This window comes from Epinephelus lanceolatus, chromosome 10 (genome assembly GCF_041903045.1).
Source record: "Epinephelus lanceolatus isolate andai-2023 chromosome 10, ASM4190304v1, whole genome shotgun sequence".
Lineage (NCBI taxonomy): Eukaryota > Metazoa > Chordata > Actinopteri > Perciformes > Serranidae > Epinephelus > Epinephelus lanceolatus.
The window spans coordinates 36,991,178-37,017,581 of NC_135743.1; the positions used below are offsets into that span (position 1 = coordinate 36,991,178).

Sequence of the window (26,404 nt, forward strand, 5' to 3'; positions counted from 1 at the left end):
TGGTGGAAGTAAGAATAAACACCATAATATATAAAAAGAAGAATTATTTTTGACCATTTTTCCTTCACACAGATGAACAGAAGCTGGCAAAATTCATGAATGACTGACTGTCATGTGGGATGGCTCATATATGGAAATAGCGCACGATTGTAACACATTTCTTCCACTTTATTTTTGTGTGTTGTGTTTGAAATTGCATTTATTCTTGACAACTTTTATTCTAAAACTAATGAAGTGGTTCTCTGACTGTCGACTGAATGTGGCCTATTTTGTGAAACTAAAAAATCCAGAACATTAATGTTCAGACTCAGTTCTTTCAGGTATGATTTGCCCTGCTGAAGTGTCTCTGAGCAAGTTACTGATCCCCATCTGCTTTTTTGTTATTGAACCTGACTTCTGAGGGCAGATACAAGAGATTTCCTTGCGGGGATCACTTAAACAGTGTGTGAATATGAGGCATTTCTCCTCCTAGTTGTACCCTAAAATTAGGAGAATAAATAGTAGGTCTTTTATGTTGACAGGGAGGATACAATTTCATTTCATGTCTCAGTCATAGATGCTTCTCAGTAACTGGAATGCGTGGGATGCAGCTGTCTGCTAACCAATGCATTCTTGCAGCTGCTTGGCACAACACTTGATACAACAAACTCCACACTTGGCCAGTCCCTATCACACTATGCATCTTTACTTACTGTATGACAAAAAATGTTTTGCTTAAAGGAGCTAATTTTAAAATAACTTAATTCTGTATGTTTAATTAAAACTTGCACAGTTTAGTGTTGTTGTAAAATATATTGCCATTAAAATATGGCTGGAGTCTAATAATAAGTACTCCCTCTTTCATTCATCTTGTAAGGACAAGCAGCCGATTGATGCATCAATGGGCTATTTTATAAATTGTGCAGGTTGTCCAAGTTTAACAGAACGACATAAATCCCATCCAATCATGATCGACAATTTCCTCCCTCTGAGTTTTGTTGTCCAATCAAATCGGTGTAAATTGGTTAAGTCCCGCCCACGTGACATGACGCTCACGCGGGCTTCCTGTGGCTTCTGGGCGCTGCTTGGTCCTCCGAAATGTTGTTCGGTCTGTTTGTTGTACCTGATTTTAAGAAATAATGAACAATGTAAGTGTTTGGGAAGTGACTTTTGGAACTTAACTACATCTTGCAACGTGTCTGCACAAGTTTATGAAGACAAAAGTCGCGTTGAAGAAGAACCGTGGTCTCTCGGCCCCTCTTCAGGAGTGAATGTGAGTTGAAGTCCAACTAACGTTTACGTTATGATTCATTTTCTTGCCGAAATGGGTCAGTGTAAAGATTAGGGTCAGGGTAGCAAGCAGGTTTTACTAGTTTATTTTGTTGGCTGCGACTTGTGTTGTTGTTACACTTCTTTCTAACTTAATAAACGAAGATAGTGGAGTAACGTCTGCCCAAATTTGAGCGTGCTGGTGATTTTGACAAACCCCATTGTTTTTAGCAAGTAAACTAGCTAGCGTGAAAAGTTAGCTGACCTAGCATAATTAGCTAGTTAACTGCTCTCAGTTTGTTTAGTAGTTTTCTAACGCCAGCCCAAACTCTACTCTCCAACAACATACATTCAAATATTCAAATAATTTGTGAACAACAAACTTTACTTTTCTCAGCTGGTTTTCGCAGTTGTAATGTAGTATCAGAAAGCAGATCATTTCTTAATAGAGACACAATCTAAATGATTTAATCTGTACCAGTACTCTGTAAAGTTTGCATAAGCTATTGGACGTGTTTCGACCTCTCAAATTAATATTAACCTGCTTCTTATTTCTCCCATTCATTTTTCCTAGAAATTTCAGATGGTCTTTACCTGAACTGAAGTCAAGCCACATTTGGCTGTCACCCTGCTCCATTCAAAAACATGGCAGATAATTTTTACAAGTTGGAAGATGAAGCCTTCCCCAGTTTCCTCTGCAAGTCTCTGGACAGCACCAGTGGCCGCGCCACACTGGGGAATGTGACATTGGGTTCAGGCCCAGGACTCCCAGTGGCCGCCTCTACAGTGGCTAAAATTAAACCTAGCTCGGACAACAGGTGGGAGCATGCTGTGTTTTGGACAGATGTGACTTGTTGTGGAAACACCCTAATGCATCATTGTATGAATCATCACACTGCTTTTTGACTAGTTCAGCAATGGACACTGAAATTATTCCAATTCCTGTTTTGGAGGTTTGTCTTTGTACGAATTGTAGCTTTTAAATACCGCTGGAAATAGGAAGTGCCTGCCAAATAAATGACTCCATATAGATATTGTTTGTTAACAAGAAGTTGCTGCAGCCCCTTTTTGGTTTCTGAAATTTCCCACAAAAGTAACAGGAACAGCACTGAGGATGTCTATAATGAGTCAGTATTCACAACTCATGATGTAGAGCTGTTTACTATGTTAACAATCAGGTGTTTTGTTGAAGCAGTTGCTATGTTCTTTTGCTTTACAGAGGAGATCCTGTTGAGGCGTCATATCTAGAGGGCAGAGAGCTGCAGCAGGCCGACACAAAGTCATCTGCTAGAGAACAGCCTAAGTTCGCCCTCAGCTTCAAAGATGACTTGTGAGTTTATGCTGTCCATGTACTTCACACTGCGGATTTCTGTTTTGCAGTGTTTTGAAGCCTTATCTTGTCTTATAGTTCCTAGAAATGTTTAACTGCAGATTTTTTTCTAAAACTGTTGTACTTGCATTACTTTTTTACTAACGTTCGCATTATTTAAAGTAATGCAGAAGATTGTCACCTAAAAGTATAAGCCATGCTATGAAATACAATACACGTATCTTAATTTGCATTAATCTTTTTGTGAGTCAACACGTCGGTTGAACTATACTAGTACTTTTACAGTTATGTTCATTCGGCAGAGAGGAATTCAATTTCATTTAATCATATTAAAAGTATAACAGCCTAATTTTAATACATAACGCTGTGTGCTTTGCTGTGAAGAGATGGACATTTCTAATGTCTAACTATAGTATTTTATATTTCCTCATTATTTATTCTTTATCCTCATTATCCTCATTACATCCTCATCTGCATTACAGGGACGATGCAGATGACTTCATCGCAGCCCACCGTTTTTCAGACATGCTGGTGAAGATTAATTTGGAAGAAAGTGCATCTCAAACCCAAGGCCCCAACCTGGGGCTTCCCCCCACACATATGAGCTCAGTCAGTGGCCGGCCCACAGAACTTGGAACAGGTAAATGCTGTTGCACCTTTCTAGCTCTATTACTGCCCAGCCTCGGAATCAATAACCCCATTAATGATTGGAAAATGCATTGAAGTTGGCTTTACCAAATACTACATGGACATATAATTGTGCTTTTTTATATATCAACAGGAAATGACTGTTGGAAGTAGACACATTTCCTTTGAATGATACTAATGTACTTTGTTTTTTTTTCCTGTCTCTTTTGACAGAGCTGTCAACAGGGCTTCTGACATTTGCCCAGTTTGGCTATAAAGATGGTCCAGATGCAAAGGTACCAATGTTTTTAACTCTTGACCGGTTGGCAGTTGTACTTTTTGTTTGGGATGGCTCTTATGCTGTAATTTTTGTACCCCAACTTTAGTCATAATACAGTTTCTTCTGGCTCGTAAACATGTGGACCTTTTTTTGCATCCATATCAAAATGTGAGAGCCATGGGGCTTAACTCATATAATTAAGGACATTTTATATTGCTAATTTCAGTTAAATGTCTTTATAGTTGAACATCTTTAATATCTTTTTATTAAACAATACAAAGAATCAGAAAATTCAATAAATTCAGTACATAGAGTATATAAGAAAAGTAAGTTTTTACGCTTGTTAACACAATTTAATAATAAGTAATGTAAGTGTAACCTAGGTTATTTTCTTTAGCTACACATTACAGACACCTCACATGCAGACTATCGGTAGATGCTACAATTTACCAATGTTCCATAAACATCTTGTATGCAGGTTATTGCGACTAGTAGCAACTGACTATTGTCATGACCAGCAACTCCACATTACAGCCTGTAATAAGGTTACATAAGGCCACTGTTTCAAACTCAAATAATATATTTATTAATCAGAGCGCTGACATAAAAAAGTAGCACTAGCTGAGTGTTAAATCTTTTTTTAAATTCATGAACATCCCTCTGTCAACGTCAGCAGGGGGAGGTGCGTAGAAACAACTGTTGCAACATGCTGTGTGCAGTGCATGCATCAACTGTGTCACCTAATGTTACCGCCATGTGAGGCAAACATTCGCGTAAAGAATATTTTTATTCCAACCAAAGAGAAAGGCTCAGATCGGTGTTTACATGGTTACAGTTATGTGCTAATATTTTCCTATGGAACAGATTATCAAAAGTTAACACCATCCCTCTCAACCTGATTGAAAATTCCTTCAATTGGCCTGGGTCAGACCAGTCTTTTCTGCTTGAGGTGGTTAAATGAGGCTTTTTTGTTTTGTTTGTTGTTTGTTTGTTGTTTTGTTTGCTTTTTTGTTGTATTATTCTGATTATTAGTGGAATATTAGGGTCCATGTAAACACATCTGATAATTCCAGTGCATAAAAGCCTTTTATCTCTAACAAAACCATGATGAAGTCCCTGCAAATACGTTCTCTTTTCCTTGGTAATTTACACAGGCTCAGCCCTTGCCCGCTACAGCTGAAGAGGACATTGTGCAGAGTGAAGGAGTGGACAGTGACCATTTCACTGGCAGTAACTCAAGCTTCCTGGCAAATGAGAAGCTCATGTCTGTGGACAGCATGAACAGCGATATCACAGGTTCGTACATCCTCCATATTTTAATAGTAAGTAATGAACAGAGATTTCCGACATGTTGTCAAAGTGTGAGCCATGTTGTGAACATGTGTTCAATTCCCAGATGATGACATTGATTCAAACAACCTGCCTGATGATGAGCTGGAACTGTATTTCAATAAGATGGTTCCTCCTGCTATGCAGAGAGGCAGAGTGGAGGGCCAGGAGATTCCTGCAACAGTAAGACTCTTCTCCCTTTGAAACACTTTGAACCTTACCGACACTTTCTCTTACACTTCACCATTATTAGTGAGCCATTAGAAAACTGTTCAGTAAATTTTCATTCAGCTGTCATTCACTTCATCTATTTGTCCTAGTGTCCCATTAATGTATGTAATTGTTCACAGGGACTCCCAGCTGCTGCTGACAGCATATCAAACCCAAGTTCAACAGACCCAGAACAGTATAGACACCAGTTCCTTGATGACTACAATCAGGTGAGAATATTTACTCCCGTAGTATTTTGTGCCCATGTACTGCTTAGGGATCATATAAGTATGATCTCCCTGTCTGGAAATAATATTAGGTTTATAAATATCACCTGGAAATGTGGGGTTTGGCAAGTGACCCTGATTCTTCTGACTCTTAATTCCAAAGTTACCACCTTCCCCAGTCTGTCTTTCCTTTTGTAAATCATATATTTGACTCAAGTAAATCAACTGTAATATAGATATTTGTAATATCTTGTGTACCTTTTCTTCAGGAGGACTTCCAGATGCCTGATGTGCGTCTTGCTGCTACAGGTATGGACTCCTGTCCTGCTAGTGATGAGGACACTGAGGATGAGCTGGAGTCTGCCAGAAGGAACAGCAATGCTGCCAGGACACGGCTGCTGCCCAGCACCTCCAGACAACTGGTCAGACATAGAAAACAATTTTGTCGTCAGATTTTTTAAACTCTCACATATAATTATTGGTATCAGCCTCAAAAATCCAGTATTGAGTAGCTCCATTATCAGTATCAGAATGTGCTGTTCATCAGAGTTTTGATTTTGCACTGTTTGTTTTTATGTTTGTGTATATGTACATGTGGCTACAGGTTGGAGAGAGTAATCGTCCGAGTTTCAGGCCGGGCTTAGAGGGAGGCAGTTCTGATGATGAGGCTTCCAGCAGCCGTGGTGGTCCATCTCTGTCTGGGATTGAACACAGACGATCTGCTGAGGGACAAGTCATCAACCCTCCGGTCACAGGTACAAAATGTGGCTTAACAACTGTCCTTCACTGCCTGTTTATTTCCTTTTTTTTTGGTTCTCTGGCTTGTTTTCCTGCTTTTTCATATTTCAAAGTGAACACATATTAAGGCTTGATAAGTATTCAACAAGGGTCTGTTTATTGGTAGTTTTGAGGAACATTAATTTACTTTGGACAGATTCTTTTGCCAGCTCTCCTGGAATCTTTAGGTGACAACTTGTTTGTTTGGTGTCATTGTGTAACTCCAGGGGATGGAGGAGGTGGTGATGGGAGCAGCGGGAGTGAGGAAAGTGGAAATGATGGTGGAGTTTCAACCATCCCTCTCCCAACAACCGTAGTCCAGACCACCTATGATGTCCTGCGTGGGCTGGGGATTGTGGGGAGCAGTGCTATCGGTGAGGATGAGGACGGCGATCTGGATCTGCCAGGACATGGAAGGAAGAGTCTCTCCAGACATACTGAGGTAAGAATGAGGCTCACTTCTGGTACTTTGACAGACACAGGTGTAACTAATAACTTTGGCTGCAGTCCATCTAACAGCAAGGTGGTGCACACAGGAACAGAGGTATCATTAATGTTATTAGACACCAGTGCTTTATCTGCAGTAACAAAGGCTTACTTGTGCTTTTTTTTGTTTGTTTGTTTGTTTTTTTTTAGAGATTTCGTGCACAGTATAGTGCATATTGAAGATACCAATTTTGTACACTATACATAATGTAGATTTTATTGGCACACTGTTATATTCTGTAGTTTTCTTTTTTTTTCAATCTGCTGCTTGATTTAAACAATTTTTTTGCAGATGGGTGACCGTGTGGGTCCTGTGGGAACAGGAGAGGCCAGCTCTTCCTTTGGGGCATCAGGGGGAACTCAAAGACTTTCTCCCGTCAACTGGAGCATGGTCCTGGACCGACAGGAGGCACTGGTAAGTAAATAGTCATGACAGCTGTAATGTAACTGTAACAGCCCAACTGGTGGGCATTGTAATTTGGTTATTCCATGTATATATTTATTTCTATAAAATTGCATGATGTTGCTTTACTTTCAATGACTGTGGTGTTTTTTTTTTACTTCTATTTTAGGAGGAAAAGTAGTGAAATTGTAGACTAGCGACAGTCCATCTAATGATTGAGTTAGGTCATCCTTATTCAAAAGTTAGATTAGTGGTAAAATATCACTTGTAAAAAACATTGTTCCTTAAATCAAAAACAATGTTTGTTAGCTTATCATAGTTTATGTGCTGTCACACAATCTATGACAGCACATAAACTATGATAAGCTAACAATGTTTGTTAGCTTATCATAGTTTATGTGCTGTCATAGATTGTGTGCTTGTTCCTTACTGAGGAAAGTAAAAAAAATATATATTGTAAAAGCTGCAAAGGTTAAAATGCTTATAAATGTGATTTAAGACTATCTTTGTCAACTTGGTTCTGTTTAAATGCAAGGATGCCATGGAGAGCACAGAGTCTGGGCCCACTGTTGACCGACTGTTGGACTCAGTCTACCTAAGGAGTGGAGCTGGACTTAGAAGACCTCAGGACTCAGCACACCTAACTTTCTCCCACCTTCAAGGCACCCAGGGGAGCTTCCACCTCTCTCAGGTACACAGCAGGCGAATTGGTGAATTCAGGGTTTTATAAAGACCTAAGAAACTATCATCCCACTATGTTCTTGAAGATGGAATCGAACAGAATAAAGTATTAAATAGACCTCATCAACTTTGCTTACTGAGTGGGACAGCTCCAGTGTGTAGTCCTTACTGTAGGGGGTGGAACATGTCATTTTGTACATTTTCAAATTAAAATGTCATTATTATGCAGCATGTACACTTTTGTCATCCCACCCACCGTTAGGTACTGCTGCCAGAATGCGATGACGATGATGATGATGATGATGATGGAGTAGATGTGCCTGATGGTAGCAGGCCTTCCTTGGGCATAAGGGGAGGGCCTTGTGGTGATGTAACTGTTGCAGAGGCCTCAGACAGTACCAGTGAGGATGAAAACAATCCTCTTTCCACCTCTCTGGAAGCCAAGTATTTCTCCCAGAGCTTCCACCAGGAACAAGAAGATTCAGATGACTGCTGGAACCATTGTCCAGACAACCTGGAGCTTGAGTTTCAACAAGGTGGGCTTCAGATATTTACATAGATGATAGTAGGTACTCATACATATCGTTCCATGGTGTAATATGTTAACGGCATTGCTTGTCTCTTCAGAAGCCGATGCCAGTCATGGTGTGGTGTACCAGAATGAAGAAGGGCAGTGGGTGACAGACCTGGCATATTACTCCTCCTTTGAGAAGGAGGTTGATGGAAAGATATCAGAGACTGTTGGCCAGTTTCAGAAGGAGGACTTTGTTCCTGCCTGTATGTACCAAATCTACAGCTCTATTGTATTACTGTAAGATTGCTCTAATGTGGTGTTTATGTTTGTAGAGAATATCATGAATAAATAGATGCTTTCTGACAAATTTTCCTTCTTTGCAGGTGATGCCATGGAAAAGATAGTTAAGGATCAAGAGGAATTTGAGAAGGAGCACCAATTCATGCAGGTAAACAACAGCCCTCTTTTTTCTTTCATGTCTTAAATTTGATTTTTTTTCTCTACTTCAAGAGTTCAAGTTTTCATTTCTGACCGGCCAAGTAACATTGGAAAACATTGCAGAATATCCAATAAAGATACACTTGTCACCACACACTAAAGTTACCAAAATTTACTTGGATTACATTGTTTGTCGTAATCAAATGAATAAAACTGCTATATTGTAAGAGAAGACACTAACAGAAACCTTTAACTGTCAGCTGCACTGCATTTTGTAAATCACGGCCTCTTGTGGTTCATTGTGAGCATTGCTGTTCACACAGGAGGAGAAGATTGAACCAGTCAGCAGCAACAGCACCTTTAATAGTGACTCATCTTGGAAGGCCCCCACCACCAGCCACATCCTGATGAGGGCTTCCCAGGTCTCTTCAGAGTTTAACCAGGAGGACCAAAGCTACCTGCGACTGACTTTTGGGCAGTTTTTTGGACAACGCTCTGAAGCCCTGGGCTGTCTGGGCAGCACTGAGGATGTGAATGGGATTAAACGGGTCAGTAAAATTGCTTTCTTAGGTTTTTACATTAAAGGGATAGTGCACCCAAAAATGAAAATTCAGCCATTATGTACTCACCCATATGCCAACAGAGGCCCTGGTGAGGCCTCACATCCCTTGCGGAGATTGGCGGGGGGAGCGGCTAGCACACCTAATGGCAGACGGCGCCCAGACTAACGTCCAAGAACACAAAATTGAATCCACAGCGTATCTCCATACTGCTCATCCGTAGTGATCCAAGTGTGTTACAGCCCCGACATAAAAAGTTGTTTCGAAAAACGTCATATGAACTCTGTTTTTAGCCTCACTGTAGCCTGTAGCTCTGACTGCTTCTCTGTGCTCCGCATTCACGTGTGTGCGCCTGCGCGAGACCAGCGAAAGCATGAGCTTTGCTTACCCGTGTTTACATCACGTGACACGTGCACCGCAGGGAGAGACAACAGTAACCACAGAGCTAAAAGATAATTTGCGCTACAGTCTTTTAGCAAAGGACAGCCCAACATGTCTGAAGACTTTGAAATTGAGGAGGAACAGCATTTCTTTGTTGAGCCGTAGTTGATTGAGCCCGAGTATACGCACAGAACTCAGGCTACTGGACGAAGCAGCCACCGCAGCTCATGAGCTGTAGCCAGTCGCAGCATACTGGAGTAGAGCACTGGAAACCTGGTGGTGTAGTTGTTTCAAATGCAAAGCAATGCCAACGGATGAGGAAAGTCTTTGCTGCTCAGACTGGGAATTGGCAATGCCTGCACTTGAGAATCTGGACATCAGTACTGCTCTTCAGAGACCGTGCATCACCGATCACCCTGAGCGCGCACCCGTGAGCGCGGAGCACAGAGAAGCAGTCAGAGCTACAGGCTACAGTGAGGCTAAAAACAGAGTTCATATGACGTTTTTCGAAACAACTTTTTATGTCGGGGCTGTAACACACTTGGATCACTACGGATGAGCAGTATGGAGATACTTTGTGGATTCAATTTTGTGTTCTTGGACGTTAGTCTGGGGCGCCGTCTGCCATTAGGTGTGCTAGCCGCTCCCCCCGCCGATCTCCGCAAGCGATGTGAGGACTCTAAAACTTCACCAGGGCCTCCATCGGCATATAGGTGAGTAGATAATGGCTGAATTTTCATTTTTGGGTGCACTATCCCTTTAACTAAAAATATACTCTCATTCAGTCTCATTGGGGTACATATGAAGGCTGTTAAGAATTTGTTCATACATAAAGCCGTGGAGGGGATATACCAGCTGGCGTCTGATCGCTGACAAAGTCTAGCTGCCAATGTGTTGTTCATTGGCAGAGAACTCCAGAAATGATTTTGACAGGGCTGAAGAAGATTGTTTTTCAGCTAATGTAGACAAGTTTGTACAGACTAATGGTGTAAAGTTGTTGTTAGATTCACTTGTGTCTTTTGCCTTAGCTTTTTAAGTTCTTTTAACTGTAACATTTATTGAAAGTTTGTCTTTGTTCCCCTAGCCGTCCTTTGGTTACATCATTACCTCTCCAGAGAAAAGAGAACCATTTCCCCTAATTCACCCCTCAGAGTTCTCAGCTAGAGACTCTCTTCACAGTGACACAGCAGAAGTCAGTGAAGCAGACAAAACACTCAACCCAGGTGTGTTCACAGTATCACAGCGGTTGACGAATCTCTTTGTAGGCTTTTACATTACCTGATCTTTTCTGTGTTTATTTTAAAATTATTTACATTGTGCTTTTCTGTCTGTTCCTCATGGTCATCTCCTTGCAGAGGACCTGGACAAAACTCTTGAGGCACCAGAGGAAAGGATGTCACCGAAAGGTGATACTGATCCGGAACCACGTGATCAGGAGGTACAGGGACTTTTTGGATGTGTTGATATTTCAGTATATCCATGTAGGATCACATCCACAGCAGTATGGCTTTCTGACATAAAATAAATATCCCCCCTGTAGGACCATATTGTTAGAGCTGCACTACCTGACCACAGTGAGGGCTCTGGCTCTGAATCAAGCTTGAGTAATCAAAGCCGTGTGTCCCCTAACAACAACAGCAGCCATCTGATGCTGAGTATCAGCACAATCGCTTCAGCCATTGCTGATGCGTCCATCAGCACTGACCCATCGCAGCTGGCTGCTATGATTGTGGAGCTGTCCAAGCGGAGAAGGACAAGGAATCGACCCGAATCCACAGGGCCACACTCCACTGAACATGTGAGGCTTTGGATGTTTTTTTTTTCCTCCCAGATATTACCTTTTTGTATTTAATAGTAAGTGTCTTGGTTCGGTCTTTATCATGCAGTGAGATAGTGCTCTCAATCTGAGTTTATGTTTTGTTTTCTTAGGTTGGAACAGAAACTGTAATCACTAATCAAACAGCTTAACCCAAGACTAGTGCTTCAATCTTAGCACTCCATATTATTTAATAAATTGATTGTTTATTCATTTTTTTATTAAAGATCTCACCAGAACAAACTGAAAAACATACTAAGAATTGCTTGAATATAATCTGTAAATGTTTACAAAGAAAATGTTATTTTTTGGGTGACTCAAGTTAAGTTTATTAACCGTGTGACCATGACCTCCTAACGTCTTCTTTTATATGTTCATTATGAAAGGAGCCAGATCAGAGTGTCATGCTGGACACACTGCACAGAAGCACCTGTGTTGGAGAGCTGAGTGCCTTTGACATGGAGAAATACCTGAAAAAGACTGACGTGTCAGGCAGCACTGATGCCTCTGTGGCACACACCACCTTTGACCTGACCGGCTGGGCAGACAACCTCAGCAGTTCTCAGAGAAACCCTCAGGCAGGATATCCCGAGGAGCCTGGGAGCTCAGCTCAGCGAGTGGACAATGAGACTCAACAGGAGTCCACAAGGACAAAAACTGAGGAGAAAGACAGAGGAGGAGAGACAACTTTAAACAGCTCATCTGCAGCGCCTCCTCCAAATGCATTATCTCCAGGTCATAAAGGTGACCCAAGAAGAAGCTCTATTCCTCGCCCTCGCACATCTTCTGGTTCTACCAGAAGGTCTGTGGGCTCAGGACAGTCCTCCACTCTGATGCCTCCTGCAGACAAAATGGCAGCATATAATAACCCCTCTTCCTCTGCTATCAAGACTTGTGGTTCCTCAGGCAGTACCTGGACAGAAAATGGAATCAAACCAGGAGAAATTAACCTACAAGCATCTAGCAATTTTAGGACTCCATTAGAAACATCACAGAAAAGTGATAAAGGCTCTGCTTCCTCACCTTGCTTGGCAGAAACCCCACCAGGCCCAAGGAAAGGGCAGTCAAGTCTGCCTTGTTTTAAAGGTTCCTCTTCTCCGCCACAGAGGGCGAGGAGTGCAGGTCATTCGCAGCAAGACAGACTGCCTAATTCTCCAGAGAAGAAACCATCACCCAGGAATATCATGACTGCCTCACTACCTCGTAGCTCTGTTGAGAAGCATGTTGGCTTCTCTTGCCAAAACACCCAACCTCCACTAGACCCTGCATCTGGTGAGTAATGACCAGAAATGTGAGGCTTCTGATTTAAACAGTAAAGTTGCACTAGTTCTCTGGGCAGTAATCGCCCTTATTTAAACAACTGTAGAGATCAGTAGCCACCATATTGCACATGATTAGAAAGTGTTGCCCCTGTGAGAATACTGAGATGACATCATGAATGTGTGAGTTAACAGTAACTTTGTTTCTCAGAACTGCCCAAGGGTTTCTCTGAGCCCTGTGTGGAGGAGACGCATTGTAACTTCAGACCGTCCACCTCTCCGCTTACTCACTCTTCTCCAAGCCAAACCTCCATTCCCAGCGCTGATGGGTATGGTATCACACATGGTGTCAATGTATTGAAAGTACTGAATATAAGTAATTTTTGTTGTGGCTTCAAACCAAAGTGTTAAATGATTACTTGACAAGAAAGGAACTGTCACATCAATTTTAAATATTTAGTCTGGTATATTTTATTTTTGTTTAGCTGATGCACATTACTACTGACAGACATGGGACATTTCTGTTTTGAGTCATCATTCATTATTGTCTTGTCTTGCCAGTACGATGTCACCTGTGTCATCCAGTGGTGGTATAGCAGACAAACGTCCAGGTCTTGACCTCTCACCTCAGTCTACCTGCTCCAGCCCAAGTCCCAGCAGGCTCACATACATCTCAATGAATGACGGCACTGTCATACCTACACCCGAGAGGCGAAAGGTACGGTAGGACAAAGTAAAGCATACCTAAATTCGGCTGCATCAGCACTGAAAATTCAATTCTTGTAGCATTAAACATGAAGGTCCGTGCTCTGTGAAATGAATTTTGCAAAGCCAGATCACTGCCATTGGGCTTTTTTTTTAAATGTTGGGAATGTGCTCTTCAAGAAGGTTAACTTTGTAAACATCTTTTTAAACATGTATTTTAAAGAGTACATGCTTTCTTGAAACTAAAGACAAGACTACAGACAAAATAGTTAATTTTGTTTTTTGTGTTGTTGGTGTAATGGTTGTAGTTATGTATTAATCATGAGTGTGGTATTAATTGTCTTGGGTTGTTCTTCTTTTTGCCGTCCACAGAATAACTCTAGTATGGCACTGAGCACCACCATCATCAGAATCAGTCCAACTCCACCTGTGGAACCAGATACACAGTCTGACCTCGATATTCTTGGCCTGGCCAAAAGCCTGGACCAGATGCAGGCCCAGCATTCTCAAAGTCTGGATCCACTACCAGCACAGCAGTGTAAAAGCCCGGAGCCCCCACGCAGTGCCTCTGGTCTGAGCTGTACTCGCAGCCAGAGTGAATGCAACTACCGCTGCCCTGGGGACAGAACTGGAGATATTGCAGCAAGTTGCAGGAACCACAAGCACCTCTCTGAGTCCAACGTAAGACAGCTCACTAAAGTTGACTCAGGCTATTGCAGTAATCTGAACATTCAGCAAACTAGCAGCACTGCAGCTCCTCAGAGCTCCCAGCAGTGGGGAGCTGGTGGCTCAGTGTCATCATCGGTGTATGCTAGTGGCCTCGGCATTCCTCCGTCCTACTCATCGGAAGGGCTTCACTATGTGCCCATCCCCAGCTTTAAGCCACAGTGTGCTGGCTTGATTGACCTTCCTCACCAAGGAGATATGCAGTCCCTCCTCACTGGGCGCTCTCTCTTTAACTCCCACCTGGCTCAGCAGTATTTGGGACCTGAAGCTCCATTACATCCAGGTGCTTTTAATGTCAGAACAACAGGAAGTGGTCTCTTCAGTGTGTCCTCTGCAGGCATGTCTCTTCTTCCTACTTTCACGAATAAAGGAGGTGTGGGGTGTATTACTAAACAGTGAAATACCCAGAAAAATATCGGCAATGATGCAACATGATGGTTAAACCCATTAAACATACTTGTTAAATGTATTCTGCCTTTTTTTTCCCCAGGCATACCCAACAGTGATCTCACAGTGAGACACGTCCATCCCACAGCAGGTCCTCTGGGGATTTCGGGGTCCACTGGGTGCCATCACCTCCCTATATCCCATCAGGGCCAGCAGGACATTGGAATGATGGGAAAACCTTACACTCAGTATGGTGCAGAGCCACTGGTGGCAGGTGGTCTTGAGGAACTGAGAGGTAGCAGTGATCTTGGTGTGAAGTTAACTTCCTGTACCCATTTTAATAAACTGTGTACACTCTTGTATTTAGAAAAAATGATAAGATTTGACTACTGTTGTTTCATTAACATTATTTGTCATACATTAGTTAATATATGTGGGCAACACTTTGTTAAATACAGGGAAGAATTAATTTTCTTGTGTATATCAGAAAATTGCAACGAGCGTTCAACTCTCAGTTTGTAATTGCTGCAATAAATGATAGTGTTCAAGTCTTTGCCTCTCTCTATCCTTAATAAGTACATCACTGACCACTTCTTATGTGTGGAGGGGCAGCATTTCCCTGTCTCAGCTATTCCCATTCAACTGTCATCCTCAGGCCAAGTGGTGGTGCCAGAAGAACTGCGGTTTCCTCATACCTGCTGTGTGGGCATTGCTTCACAGACCTCCCTCAGCCTCTTCAACCCCTCTGAGAGATGGCAGCAAGTGTCAATCACTGTCACCAGCCTGGCCATCGATGGAGAGAAGGTGAGCAGCATGCACTGAGTGGTGACTAACTATACAGTGACAAAGTGTGTATGCTGAAAGTACACTGAACAAAAATATAAATGCAACACTTTTGTTTTTGCTCTCATTTTTCATGAGCTGGACTCAAAGATCTAAAACATTTCGTATACACACAAAAGAACATTTCCTCACAAATATTGTTCACAAAGCTGTCTAAATCTGTGTTAGTGAGCACTTCTCCTTTGCCGAGATAATCCATCCCACCTCACAGGTGTGACATATCAAGATGCTGATTAGACACCATGATTATTGCACAGGTGTGCCTTAGGCTGGCCACAATAAAAGGCCACTCTAAAATGTTCAGTTTTATCACACAGCACAATGCCACAGATGTCCCAAGCTTTGAGGGAGCGTGCAATTGGCATGCTGACTGCAGGAATGTCCACCAGAGCTGTTGCCCGTGAATTGAATGTTCATTTCTCTACCATAAGCCGTCTCCAAAGGCATTTCAGACAATTTGGTAGTACATCCAGCTGGCCTCACAACCACAGACCATGTGTAACCACACCAGCCCAGGACCTCCACATCCATCATGTTCACCTCCAAGATCGTCTGAGACCAGTCACCCGGACAGCTGCTGCAACAATCAGTTTGCATAACCAAAGAATTTCTGCACAAACTGTCAGAAACCGTCTCAGGGAAGCTCATCTACGTGCTCGTCGTCCGATCGAACATTTTAGAGTGGCCTTTTATTGTGGCCAGCCTAAGGCACACCTGTGCAATAATCATGGTGTTTAATCAGCATCTTGATATGCCACACCTGTGAGGTGGGATGGATTATCTCGGCAAAGGAGAAGTGCTCACTAACACAGATTTAGACAGCTTTGTGAGGAAATGGTCTTTTGTGTGTATAGAAAATGTTTTAGATCTTTGAGTTCAGCTCATGAAAAATGGGAGCGAAAACAAAAGTGTTTCGTTTATATTTTTGTTCAGTATATCTTCAACATTGTGTCCAGAAACCCTAAAATATCAGCAAGAGGCTGCTTACAATTAGTTGCTGGAAAACTTTGATACAACTAATTGATTAAACATGAGTAGTTATAAAATATCTGCTAACAATACTCTTTTAATTCTCACTTCTTCTTCTGTCTTCGATGGCAAACCCTACAGGTGGATTGCTTGCCATACCAGTGGCTTATAGTGAAGAACAAGACGATCATTGCCCCCAAGAGTACAGAAGAGCAGAAGGTGTTATTCATCCCTCCACAGGCTGGGGTCTACCAGTGTGTCTTCAGTGTTTGCTCCTGGCCTGCGTCCGCAGAGACAGAGGTTGCTGCCAGAGCCAACATCTTTGCTAAAAGGGTAGTGCTGGTTGCCATAGCAGAGAATCCTGAGCTTGAGGTGAGGGGCCTTCAGTGCAAAGATTATTCACACTCTTAAAAATGTCTGTATATTTCAACCTGGACCCTATTTTCCCATGTTTTTGTGCCTACGTGACTAATGGGGACATCTCTGTAGGGTCCTGTCCGCAATGTCAGACACATCAATGGCAAAAACAAGCACTTTTAGTGGACATACACTGACGGTGCACAAATACCCCAAGTGGTTACATTGTAGCCTGTTTCACAGCTGTCAGCTGCAGCACTGTCAATCAGTACTGAACACATTTCAAAATTTGTTGCCTCCATTAGTCACTTAGAAACAAAAACTTAAAACAATAGTTATCCTTTAACCAAAAATGACCTGCTACATAAGAAACAAGACACAGTAAAATACTTAAGGTTTTAACTTCATGTACTAACACAGTGCTTTGAGATAATGCACAAGGGAAGTTGCTTATTATGCTTGCTTATTCCCACCTTTACTGAATGACCCATGAGTGAAATTAAATATGTTGCATAGTATGTATGATAGGATCTCATTCATTTTGATTCTCAGGTTGAAGTAAGCAAATCTGGCTGCCTGGATTTTGGAGACCTTCCAGGAGGCAGTGCCAAATCTCTTTCTCTCAAACTGCTCAACAGGACTCATGCTACAGTGCCCATCCGTCTGGTCATCAGTGCAGTGAGTCAACAGTACATTTCTACATATTTTCAGATTACTTACAGCCACACATATGCTGATGCATAGCAATGCTACACTGACCTCCAGTGGCAACTATGTGGTTCCTACAGTACATGTTACAGCTATGAAAGACTAAAACACAAGTGCACATCACAGTGCAGCTGGGTTTAAGACACTATGGGAACTTTGGTATACAATTCTCTTTAGGCACATCTTAAAGTTTAAGCCTCATCTAAGCTAATGACTCGGTTTAGGCATAGAGGACAAGCTCCACATTACAACTGGTTCTAAAATTGGGATTTCAGAGAAACCATTAAGAAATTTAAATTCCGACTCTGCTCATCGGTTCCTAAACAAATTTTACTCATGAAAGTTTCAGAATGTATACTGCAAACACCGACCATTTATCTACCAGGATCTGGCTTTCTGTTTGTGCCTATAGTCATGCGAGTTGAATGCACACGTTTTCCCGCCTCATAATGCATTTGTCTTACCAAATGGTGAGTCTAGCATTTTTCTCAATTAAACTACTCAGCCATTGCTGCATGGGAAATAACTTCTAAAGTACTTTGTTATTAAGCTACCCACTGGTGCTCCCTCTGGGCTGGATGATGTTTCGCAAATTTTGTTTTGATTTTGTCTAGGCATTATAGGAAGATCAATAAGAGTTGCACACATATGAGTGAGGCCGGCCTGATTTTACAAGAGTGAAAAAGCATTGCACCCTCAGTTTGCACTCAGTTGAAATTTGTATTATAAATGATATAATAAAAAACAAATGATCATAATGTAGCCTAATGTGCATTAGTTGTATGCGCATCACTGTCATCATAGTCCCACATAGTGGCTCGAGTCATGCTTACTTTTTGGTATTGTCCTGTTGCGCTCTTTTTGTTCAGTGAATGGAAAAAGAATCAACGGAGTGTTATTGAATCATATTATCTAATTAGTACAGCCTCATTACACTGTATGAAATTTTAAAGGGCCAGTGTGTAATATTTGGCATGGTTTATTGTCAATCTGAATCTGAATCTTCTACCCATTAATATGTTTATGCAAGTGTATGATCGCTATAAAACAAAATTCGTTTGGTTTTCGTAGCCTTATAATTATGCTTTTATTTATATATATAGCAAGGGCCTTGCTTTAGAGAAGTCCATCTTGCGCCGTCATGTATGTAAGGCAGCCCGAGCGGACAATCCAGCCAGCCAGAGAACGCGTTTCGCTTGTATAAATAAACCAACGAAGACAGCGAAAGGAAGGAAGAAGGAGGAGGAAACAGCAGTGTTAGTAGTTCGTTGATAGAGAGTAGTGAAAAGTTTTTTTAGTTATAAAGTTTGCGAATGGACCACACTTACCACGCAACAGGAGAGAATGAACCCGAACCGTCATCTGCGAGGAAAAGAAGACGCAACTTCGCTCCTTGTGATGCACTCTCTGTGGCGCTTTTCCTCCTGGTGATATATCTCCCCAACGATGGTAGCAGTAGCACCGAATCCCATTCTGTGCATTCAGCCTCTCTTCTCGCCCGCTCAGCATCAAACACATGGAGTTCCTCATCTGTATGCTCCAGCTCAAACAGGTATGGCTCTGGGTCTGTGTCCGCTACAAGAAACTCTTCAAAATCGCATTCAAAGTCGTCCATTGCAGCTACTATAGTCCGGAGATATTGCTAGGCTAAATAAACAGCTGAGCTCTGTTTACCGGCTACGCTGTCAGTCAGTGTGCGGGCTGGAGATTGGTGGAGCAGAGGGGGGAGGGGGTCCCCACTTGGTATGGTAAACGAGTATGTGTGTAAAGTTATGAAGTGTGTCTGTTACGCCAGAAGAGTCGGAGTTTGGGACGGAGTGGAGTGTTACCGGAGTTTCTGGAGTGCTCAAATAAACGGGCCTTTTTCCCGAACGCTCCTCTGGTCTCCTGCTCGTGAGGGATTCATTACAACATAGTAACATGGCTTAGATTTCTAACTAAACATTCACCTCGTCGCTAGATAGACCTACTCCTGAAAAAATCGTGCGCAAGGCTTTTTGTCCCTACGAGGCAACCGTCATTTACCCGACGGGAGGGGTGAGCGAGTGAGCCCTGCAATCTAGAATTTGACCACTAATGTCACTGTTTTCAACCCATTTTACACACTGGCCCTTTAATTTACTGTTTCCATAAAATGTATGACTGACTTTTCGACATGAATTGTGTAAAAGTTTGTAAAAACACACTAATTCTCTGTTATATAAACGTGTAACCTGTTTTTACTTTGCGCCTACAAAAAATCGAAATTGAGATTTCTTAAGAACGCAAATCATTCATCAGCTTGTTAAAAACTAACAATAGTAAACCCTACTAATAACAGAGCAAAAGCTAAAAAGTCGTTATGTTTTGACATAAAAGGAGAGCGAATAAATGAAAAAACTAAATATGGAATGATCTCTTCCTACTGTGGGAATGTTCAAGTAAATGTTGAAGCTTTGAAACACTGGATGCAATTAGTCTAAACTTTAAGGGTGTCCTCGTGAGTAAATGAAATTGCTTTTTACCAACGCATCCTTGAACAAAACAATGCAGGGAGCTTAATAAATCGTATCTGAGTGATGTATATTTTGCATCTCATTTTTCCAGAACGCTACAGCGTGGCGATGCTTCACCTTTTCCAAGCACCCTACCATAACATCTGAGGCAGCACAGCAGGCTGGCCACATGACCCCAGTGTCCTCTCCCTCGGTTATGAATCATGTGATGCATGCCAGCTATGGAGAGGTAAGATTTGCCAAAATCATTCCATCTTGGTTACTTATATTATTATTGTGTCATATGGTATGTGTTTGTGTCATGTTTTTCTCAAGCTTGTTTAGGTTTTTTGTGATATTCCCCAAAATTAATTTGTGTTTTCTTATTATGTTTGGGAAGACAGGCAGAACATGAAGAAATAAGTAACACAGTTCAGGGTTTAGTGCTAAGGTTTTTTTTTTACTTGCCCTATAAAAATTGTTTAATTTAAGCGGCTATCAAATAACAAAGACTGTAGTTATTTTTATGTTATGTAATCTTTATTCACACTGTATTTATTAATTAAAACAACATATGTCATGTATTGTAGCTTAATTCCTACACAAAAATGACAAAAAAAAATTTGTCAATCGTTCTCCGTCTATAATTTTGCGCCCTACTTGAGCCATGCCCACCTCTATTTATTTTTCACCCCTCTCTCCAGTTCTGCTGTATTAACACCAGGTTTAATATATTTTGCTTCCATCTCTCTGCCCTGCTCTACTGTACTTCAACGCTACCTAGCTCTCTCTCTACTCTACCAGTAGACTACCACATCCACCTGTTGCACAAAACGCACACAGCAGTGTTTCCCCTAGGATGGAGTTGTAGCAGCAGAGGTGAAGCACACGCATGAAAAATAATTTTCACATGCGTGAAACTTTTTTGTATGCTTGCAAAGCACAGCCTGCTGGGATGTTTCTATGTATCTACTGGCACCAGAAGGGCTCTTTAGGACTAAGTACATACAGTACATGTGTGCACAGTAATGAACAGGTGAAATGTCTGTCTAGCTTACATATGAGGTGTCTCAAGATTTAGGAACATACAATTTTATTGAATATAATAAAGTAAAAAGTCACTAGACATGCTGCTGTTTTGTGCTATGACCTATTTAAGTGTTGGAAGTTGTTATTTACGTGACAACGCCTGAACGCAACACAAGCTCAGCATGAGTGCCGTGCTGAGCTGCTTTGTGAACAACGTGTCTGTCTGTGCATAACAGCAGTCTGTTGGTTATTTACACAGTGTCCTTTTCAATAACTTTGTCAGCTGACAAACTGCACCGGGCTCGGGGTCAGGTTTGGTCAGGAAAATGCGGCCCGAGCCGCTCTAGCGTGATCACCTGTGTGTGTGGCGGAACTCCGCCGTGCGCGATACAGAGAGCAGAGGAGAATTGTTAACGCGTGACCATGTAGAGACAGAAATGACACGATGGCATAACACCATAAATAGTATATTGTTATGTTATTATATGAAGCATCCGTCGCGCAAGATAATATCAATGGGGGCTGTGGGCAGGACATTGTTACACAGCTGTGCCTGTGACTTCAGGCAGAGAGACCGCTGCATCAGAGCCGAAGGAGCACGTTTTAAAATACATTCATTTTATCAATTAGTTATTAACTTATACTATTTTTAGCAACTTGCCCGATTGGGCAAGTGAGTTGTTAGTTTACATGCCCGACCATGAGTTTTACTTGCCCCGGGCAATCGGGCAATCCTTATTGTTGAGCCCTGCAGTTTTTACAGTTAACATTTCTCTTGCTCACCTATTGAGGACTTTATCAGGCTCATGATAAGTTTCACTCTTATTTTTTTTTCTCCAGAATCCACAGAGCTTCATGGTCTGGGTTCACTTCAAGGCACCTCAGAAGTACACTGTTTCCTCAGGTAATAAACTTGTATTGAGTACTTAAAAAGACTATAAGTTTAACTGTTAATTTGTGTGTAAGGCAGTGGGATGAGATAACAATTTAATGTATCACTTAACTCCAAATAATCCAGTGTTTGCTTGAGAATGAGAGGTTTGCTGAAGGGGGGTATTTTTAACAGGGAAATTAGTCTTTGTGTTTTTGAAAATATACTTTAAAAAGTCATTTTCCTTGACTGTTTAAGAAATGTAATACTGAAAAAATGCAGACATTATATTAAATGTATGTTTTTACTGTAGGGTTAGGGAGGTAGGAAGTAGGAAGGGGCCATTGGGCCATTAAGTTCCTGGCTCATGAAACTCGACAGGTGTGTAATTGAGATCACAATGAACAAGGACACCAAAAGTAGAGATAAGGAAGGGGCCTTTGACATTAGATTGTTATATTTGCATTAACATTTTTCAGAGCAAAGATAATCACAAAACAAAATCTAGTTATTTTCTACTAACCCTAACTATGTGTTTGTGCTTGCAGAAGAGCTTGGTCCAGCTGATGAGTACAGTGCTCGGGTGGACATTGAAGTGGACTCTCCTGGTCTTAGTCATGTGATCAGGAGTATTCCCCTCAGGGCGAGGTCTGGAACTGCAAGGGTGCATGCTCCTAAAGACCTGCAGGTATTCAAACTACCACATGGCTTTTTTTTTTTTTTTTTTGGCTTGATATTGTAGCTCTGTATGCCAATACACTGCAAAGACATTGTTATGTATGTCTTGTGACCGCTAAGTTTGTAGCAATGTGATAGACTAGCTTGTATTCCATTGGCCAATTTAATGTAACTGAAAACTATTGTATTAGCAAGGTGTATATTTAAAGATAATGTAAAAACAGTGTAGATGATACAAATGTTGGTCTAAGAGAAGCACACACAGGAACTAATCTGGAACAGTTAAGCAGATTGCTATGTTCAGATCAGTGAGCCTCTAACTTTAACAATTTCCAAATAAGGTAGTTCGATAAACTTGAAGCTGAGACGGACTTGGCCACAGAGAGGGTATCTTGTACTTGTAAAACAGTCACTCATACAGATGTACAAAAGGCTAATTCTGAATTCTTCAGAGCCAATCATGATGATTATTTGAGCAGTTTACATAACAGCAGGTGGATAAAGAATGAGTCCTGAATTTGCAGATCAATATCATTTTTAAAGGACCTGTAAGCACACATTTCCAATCATTGCGAAAAGTGGATGTTTGTTTTTGAAAGCTCAACCTGATGGGATGCACAACTCCCCAGTCTTGTTTTATTGTCTGACGTTCCAAACTGCATTTAAAATGCAAGTCTATCTAAATCAGATTTAGTTTCATATAATGTCAGAAGCCTTTGAGAAATAAAATTGCTAGATTAATCAGGAATACATTCAATTGTATTTGACATAAACGTTTGACATGAGAGAACCTTTCATCACTGTGTTTAATTCTTTGTTCAACTTTTCTTGCCCTCTCAAGAGTTGTCACTCATCTGCTTTCTGTGCTACCTTTCTCCAGACTGTCAGCCTGTCTGCTCCACTGGGTAAATCTAGTCAACAGACGCTGCCATTAAAGAATGCAGGAAACATTGACGTTCAGCTAAAACTCAAGGTAATTCTGACATTTACTTTTCTTATTAGATCTGGGGTTTTGGTAAGCCTGTGTGACATTTTGGGCTCTGACTGTGGCATATTCAGTGGGGATTCATTGATATTTTGCTCCTGTTTTTCTTGTTTTCTCCATTGTGTCTCCACTTTTTATTTCTTCACCATCTCTTCCTTCTTTTTGCCTCTCAACATTCAGTCCTCTTTTCTTTGCTGTCTTGTCCCTACCTTTGCCCTCTTCTTCTCACTTACATTCCCTCTTACTGTCTCTGTTTGATTCCTGTTTATAGAGCAGTGATGCTGAGGACAGTTTCTCTGTGACACCTGATGAACTGTCCCTGAGAATGGGAGAGGAGCAAGGCATTGTGGTCTCCTTCAAAGCACAGGGCAGCAGGAAATATCGAGAAAGGTATACAAACATTTATTTATTTTGCAGTAACCAGTGAGAAACCACAGTTCAATCCATCCGTTCCATACTGGGAGCAAGATTTTTTAGAGAAAACCAGTTAACACCACCAGATTACTTATGTGTTGTTTCTGTTTAAACCCAGTCTTCCTGCACAGTTGCAGATAATGATTGGGCTACACTAATATTAGTATTATACTTTTTGTAAAATCAGATTCCAGTGGTGGCTGTGTAGGATTGTTTAACCTGTGTGATTCATACACTTTCAATAACCCCAGAGTGTTGTAAAGTCCAAAGTCAGAATTTATTGAAAAAGATAGATAATCATTTCCAATTTTCACAAAAAGTTTTTAATCTAACAAAATATTTCTTTTCAACCCATATTTGTTGGCATTTAGCCTTTCAAAAACAACAATGTTACTGAGGTCAAAAAACTGTTTGCTCTCTCACTTGCCAAACACAAAGGGAGGCATACACCTGTATTAAGAGGGTTATCTAGCAGCAATCTAAAAGCACCATAAACTACATCTATTCATTATTCATTCATTCATCATTAAAGGAAGTTGATTTAATAAAACAAAAACGCGAACTCATTTAATCTGGTGAATCACGTCATTCAATTTGAGGATTTTGTAGTGGTGACAGACATTTAAAGCTTTATTCAAAAACCTCAATAGAAGCTATGAATGTTTAAAAAAAAAAAAAAAAAAAAAAAAATACTTTCAGTACGTTAGTATTAGTGTGTGGAACCACATTTCAGATTTATATAAGTGCATGTGCATGACAAAGACTTGAAATGGAGTTTTGTTGTGACAGCAGTGCAGATGGTTAAAAGGAAAGTTAATAACTTGTAATTTCACATCGTTGCACCCAAAGTCAAAATAAAACAGAAACTGACACCAAGTTAAAAATGGCAAAGTGGTGCCGACCCGCCACCCGACTGGGGCCCTTGTGTGTCTCTTGTCTCCCTGTCCCAGCATGGATTTTCTCCGGCCCATTGTTTTGTCTTTAAGTGGTATTCATTGCAGTTTTTTTCCATAACAGATCTAACCAGACTAATAGATTTTGATGTTATGCGCTTGGTATGCTTGGATGAAATGTTCACAAGCATCAGTCTTTGGTTATATCAGTGAATATCCCAAAACATGTCACATGTGTAGTAGACATCCAAATGTACTAATTGGGATTAATTGTTTGTGCTTGTTGTGTTGCAGCCTTCTCACCATCTTGGTGCTGCCTTCAGGTCCTCAGTATGAGGTAACCCTGAAAGGAGAAGTTGTCCCAGAGGACTCTGGGAAACCTGCCATTCCCTCTGCTGCTGTCATTGGTCCTGGTGTGGCCAGTGATGTTCCACCGATCCTCTCTAACAAACAGTTCGTAGCCTGGGGAGGGGTCACTCTAGGACGAGCTATGTAAGCAACTTTCAGTTTTTCATCAATTTCATCATTACTCAGAAAAAAAAAAACACTTTATATATAGCTATCAATTATTCATTGGAAAGTAATCAATAAAAAACTCAAGGCCCAGTGGTCCACCTTATTCTATTAAGGCTTGTGTAATGTTATTCATGAGAAGGGACAGAGGGTGTTATTACTCAGAAGCTATTTCAACATAATGCACAATTTATTTATACTCATTGAAGGGAGGTAAAGTACAGGCACCAGTAAGAAATCCCCCATGGAATGGATGCATTCTTTTAAAGGTTTAACTGGATCCAGGTTTGACTTGACTGCCAACTCAAATTAGGACATTTATATAATGGCTCTCAATCTCAAATCAGCATGTATCAAACATATCAAGTTTGACACAGAACTGTTATCACATAACCAACAGCTGCCATTGTTTTTCAGCCAACAGAAGCTGGTTCTCAGGAACAACTCGACCACCACCACACAGCAGCTACGGCTGCTTATTCGTGGTCAAGACCAGGACTGTTTTCAGGTAGACTGTAATATTTGCACTTTGAAAATACTGATAAACATCTCATCTCTATTCTTCCTTGTTCAGAGTATCCTCACATCCAATTTTTGTGTTTTGATGTCCTGCTAGGAATCACCTGCATAGTTAATTTTAATTTCCATAGTGTCGTGTGTTTGTTAATCAGCGATCCACTGCAAGTGTTTTGAACGAAGGTGGTTTTATTTAATCAGATTTTTTTTGTACGACCACACACATACATGTAGCTAAAACCAGATAGAAAAGAAGTCTAAGATAAATACATGAATATGGTATTAAAGGAACACTTAATTCACAAAATGACCTCTTGTATATCAGTTGCTCACCTTGTGTTACCTTGAAGGCACTCCTATAACATTGCCGGACTCATGATAGGTGGTTAAGAAAAAATGACTCTGTGATACTAGATACTGTCTTTTTCTGTTCTTCTTGTCAATACCTGCTGCCCACAGTGCACAAAGTAACCTGATCATTGCAGGTTTCGGATGTTTTATCCTAACAGTGGCTAATGTGGCCTTGAGCCTCTAGCATCACACAATATTAGGAGTGGAACACAGAGGTCTGCCTCACTTCTTTTTTTTCCATTTTAAAACTTGTAGTCTTCAACCCCAACAGAAGCTTACTCAAGTCACTTCACTTGGGGTAATTTATCAGACTTCACGCTACTCCCTCTGGAGCCACAAAAGGCTTTCTACGACTGTTTTAAAAGATGGAGCACTCCCCAAGGCCTGTAAACAGGCTTCAATGTGTAGGTGGAGTTCCC

General features: G+C 41.2%; 1 protein-coding gene across 1 annotated transcript in view; it reads left to right on the forward strand.

Moving 5' to 3' along the window:
* Positions 1 to 1,055: 1,055 nt before the first annotated feature.
* Positions 1,056 to 26,404, forward strand: part of cep192 (centrosomal protein 192) — a 40,375-nt gene continuing 15,026 nt past the window's right edge. Inside the window, exons 1-35 of the mRNA XM_033640715.2 lie at positions 1,056 to 1,252; positions 1,823 to 2,066; positions 2,468 to 2,578; positions 3,061 to 3,218; positions 3,440 to 3,501; positions 4,640 to 4,781; positions 4,882 to 4,997; positions 5,165 to 5,254; positions 5,521 to 5,673; positions 5,856 to 6,006; positions 6,256 to 6,470; positions 6,807 to 6,929; positions 7,453 to 7,608; positions 7,861 to 8,134; positions 8,226 to 8,375; positions 8,496 to 8,560; positions 8,874 to 9,098; positions 10,576 to 10,714; positions 10,847 to 10,929; positions 11,032 to 11,289; positions 11,694 to 12,579; positions 12,778 to 12,895; positions 13,128 to 13,284; positions 13,644 to 14,334; positions 14,488 to 14,679; positions 15,040 to 15,188; positions 16,338 to 16,568; positions 17,106 to 17,231; positions 19,848 to 19,985; positions 21,605 to 21,668; positions 22,184 to 22,323; positions 23,194 to 23,286; positions 23,570 to 23,688; positions 24,900 to 25,097; positions 25,536 to 25,626. Coding sequence (XP_033496606.2) covers positions 1,894 to 2,066; positions 2,468 to 2,578; positions 3,061 to 3,218; positions 3,440 to 3,501; positions 4,640 to 4,781; positions 4,882 to 4,997; positions 5,165 to 5,254; positions 5,521 to 5,673; positions 5,856 to 6,006; positions 6,256 to 6,470; positions 6,807 to 6,929; positions 7,453 to 7,608; positions 7,861 to 8,134; positions 8,226 to 8,375; positions 8,496 to 8,560; positions 8,874 to 9,098; positions 10,576 to 10,714; positions 10,847 to 10,929; positions 11,032 to 11,289; positions 11,694 to 12,579; positions 12,778 to 12,895; positions 13,128 to 13,284; positions 13,644 to 14,334; positions 14,488 to 14,679; positions 15,040 to 15,188; positions 16,338 to 16,568; positions 17,106 to 17,231; positions 19,848 to 19,985; positions 21,605 to 21,668; positions 22,184 to 22,323; positions 23,194 to 23,286; positions 23,570 to 23,688; positions 24,900 to 25,097; positions 25,536 to 25,626 — 6,237 coding nt within the window. The 5' untranslated portion in view covers positions 1,056 to 1,252; positions 1,823 to 1,893. The remainder of the gene's footprint in view (positions 1,253 to 1,822; positions 2,067 to 2,467; positions 2,579 to 3,060; positions 3,219 to 3,439; positions 3,502 to 4,639; positions 4,782 to 4,881; positions 4,998 to 5,164; positions 5,255 to 5,520; positions 5,674 to 5,855; positions 6,007 to 6,255; positions 6,471 to 6,806; positions 6,930 to 7,452; positions 7,609 to 7,860; positions 8,135 to 8,225; positions 8,376 to 8,495; positions 8,561 to 8,873; positions 9,099 to 10,575; positions 10,715 to 10,846; positions 10,930 to 11,031; positions 11,290 to 11,693; positions 12,580 to 12,777; positions 12,896 to 13,127; positions 13,285 to 13,643; positions 14,335 to 14,487; positions 14,680 to 15,039; positions 15,189 to 16,337; positions 16,569 to 17,105; positions 17,232 to 19,847; positions 19,986 to 21,604; positions 21,669 to 22,183; positions 22,324 to 23,193; positions 23,287 to 23,569; positions 23,689 to 24,899; positions 25,098 to 25,535; positions 25,627 to 26,404) is intronic.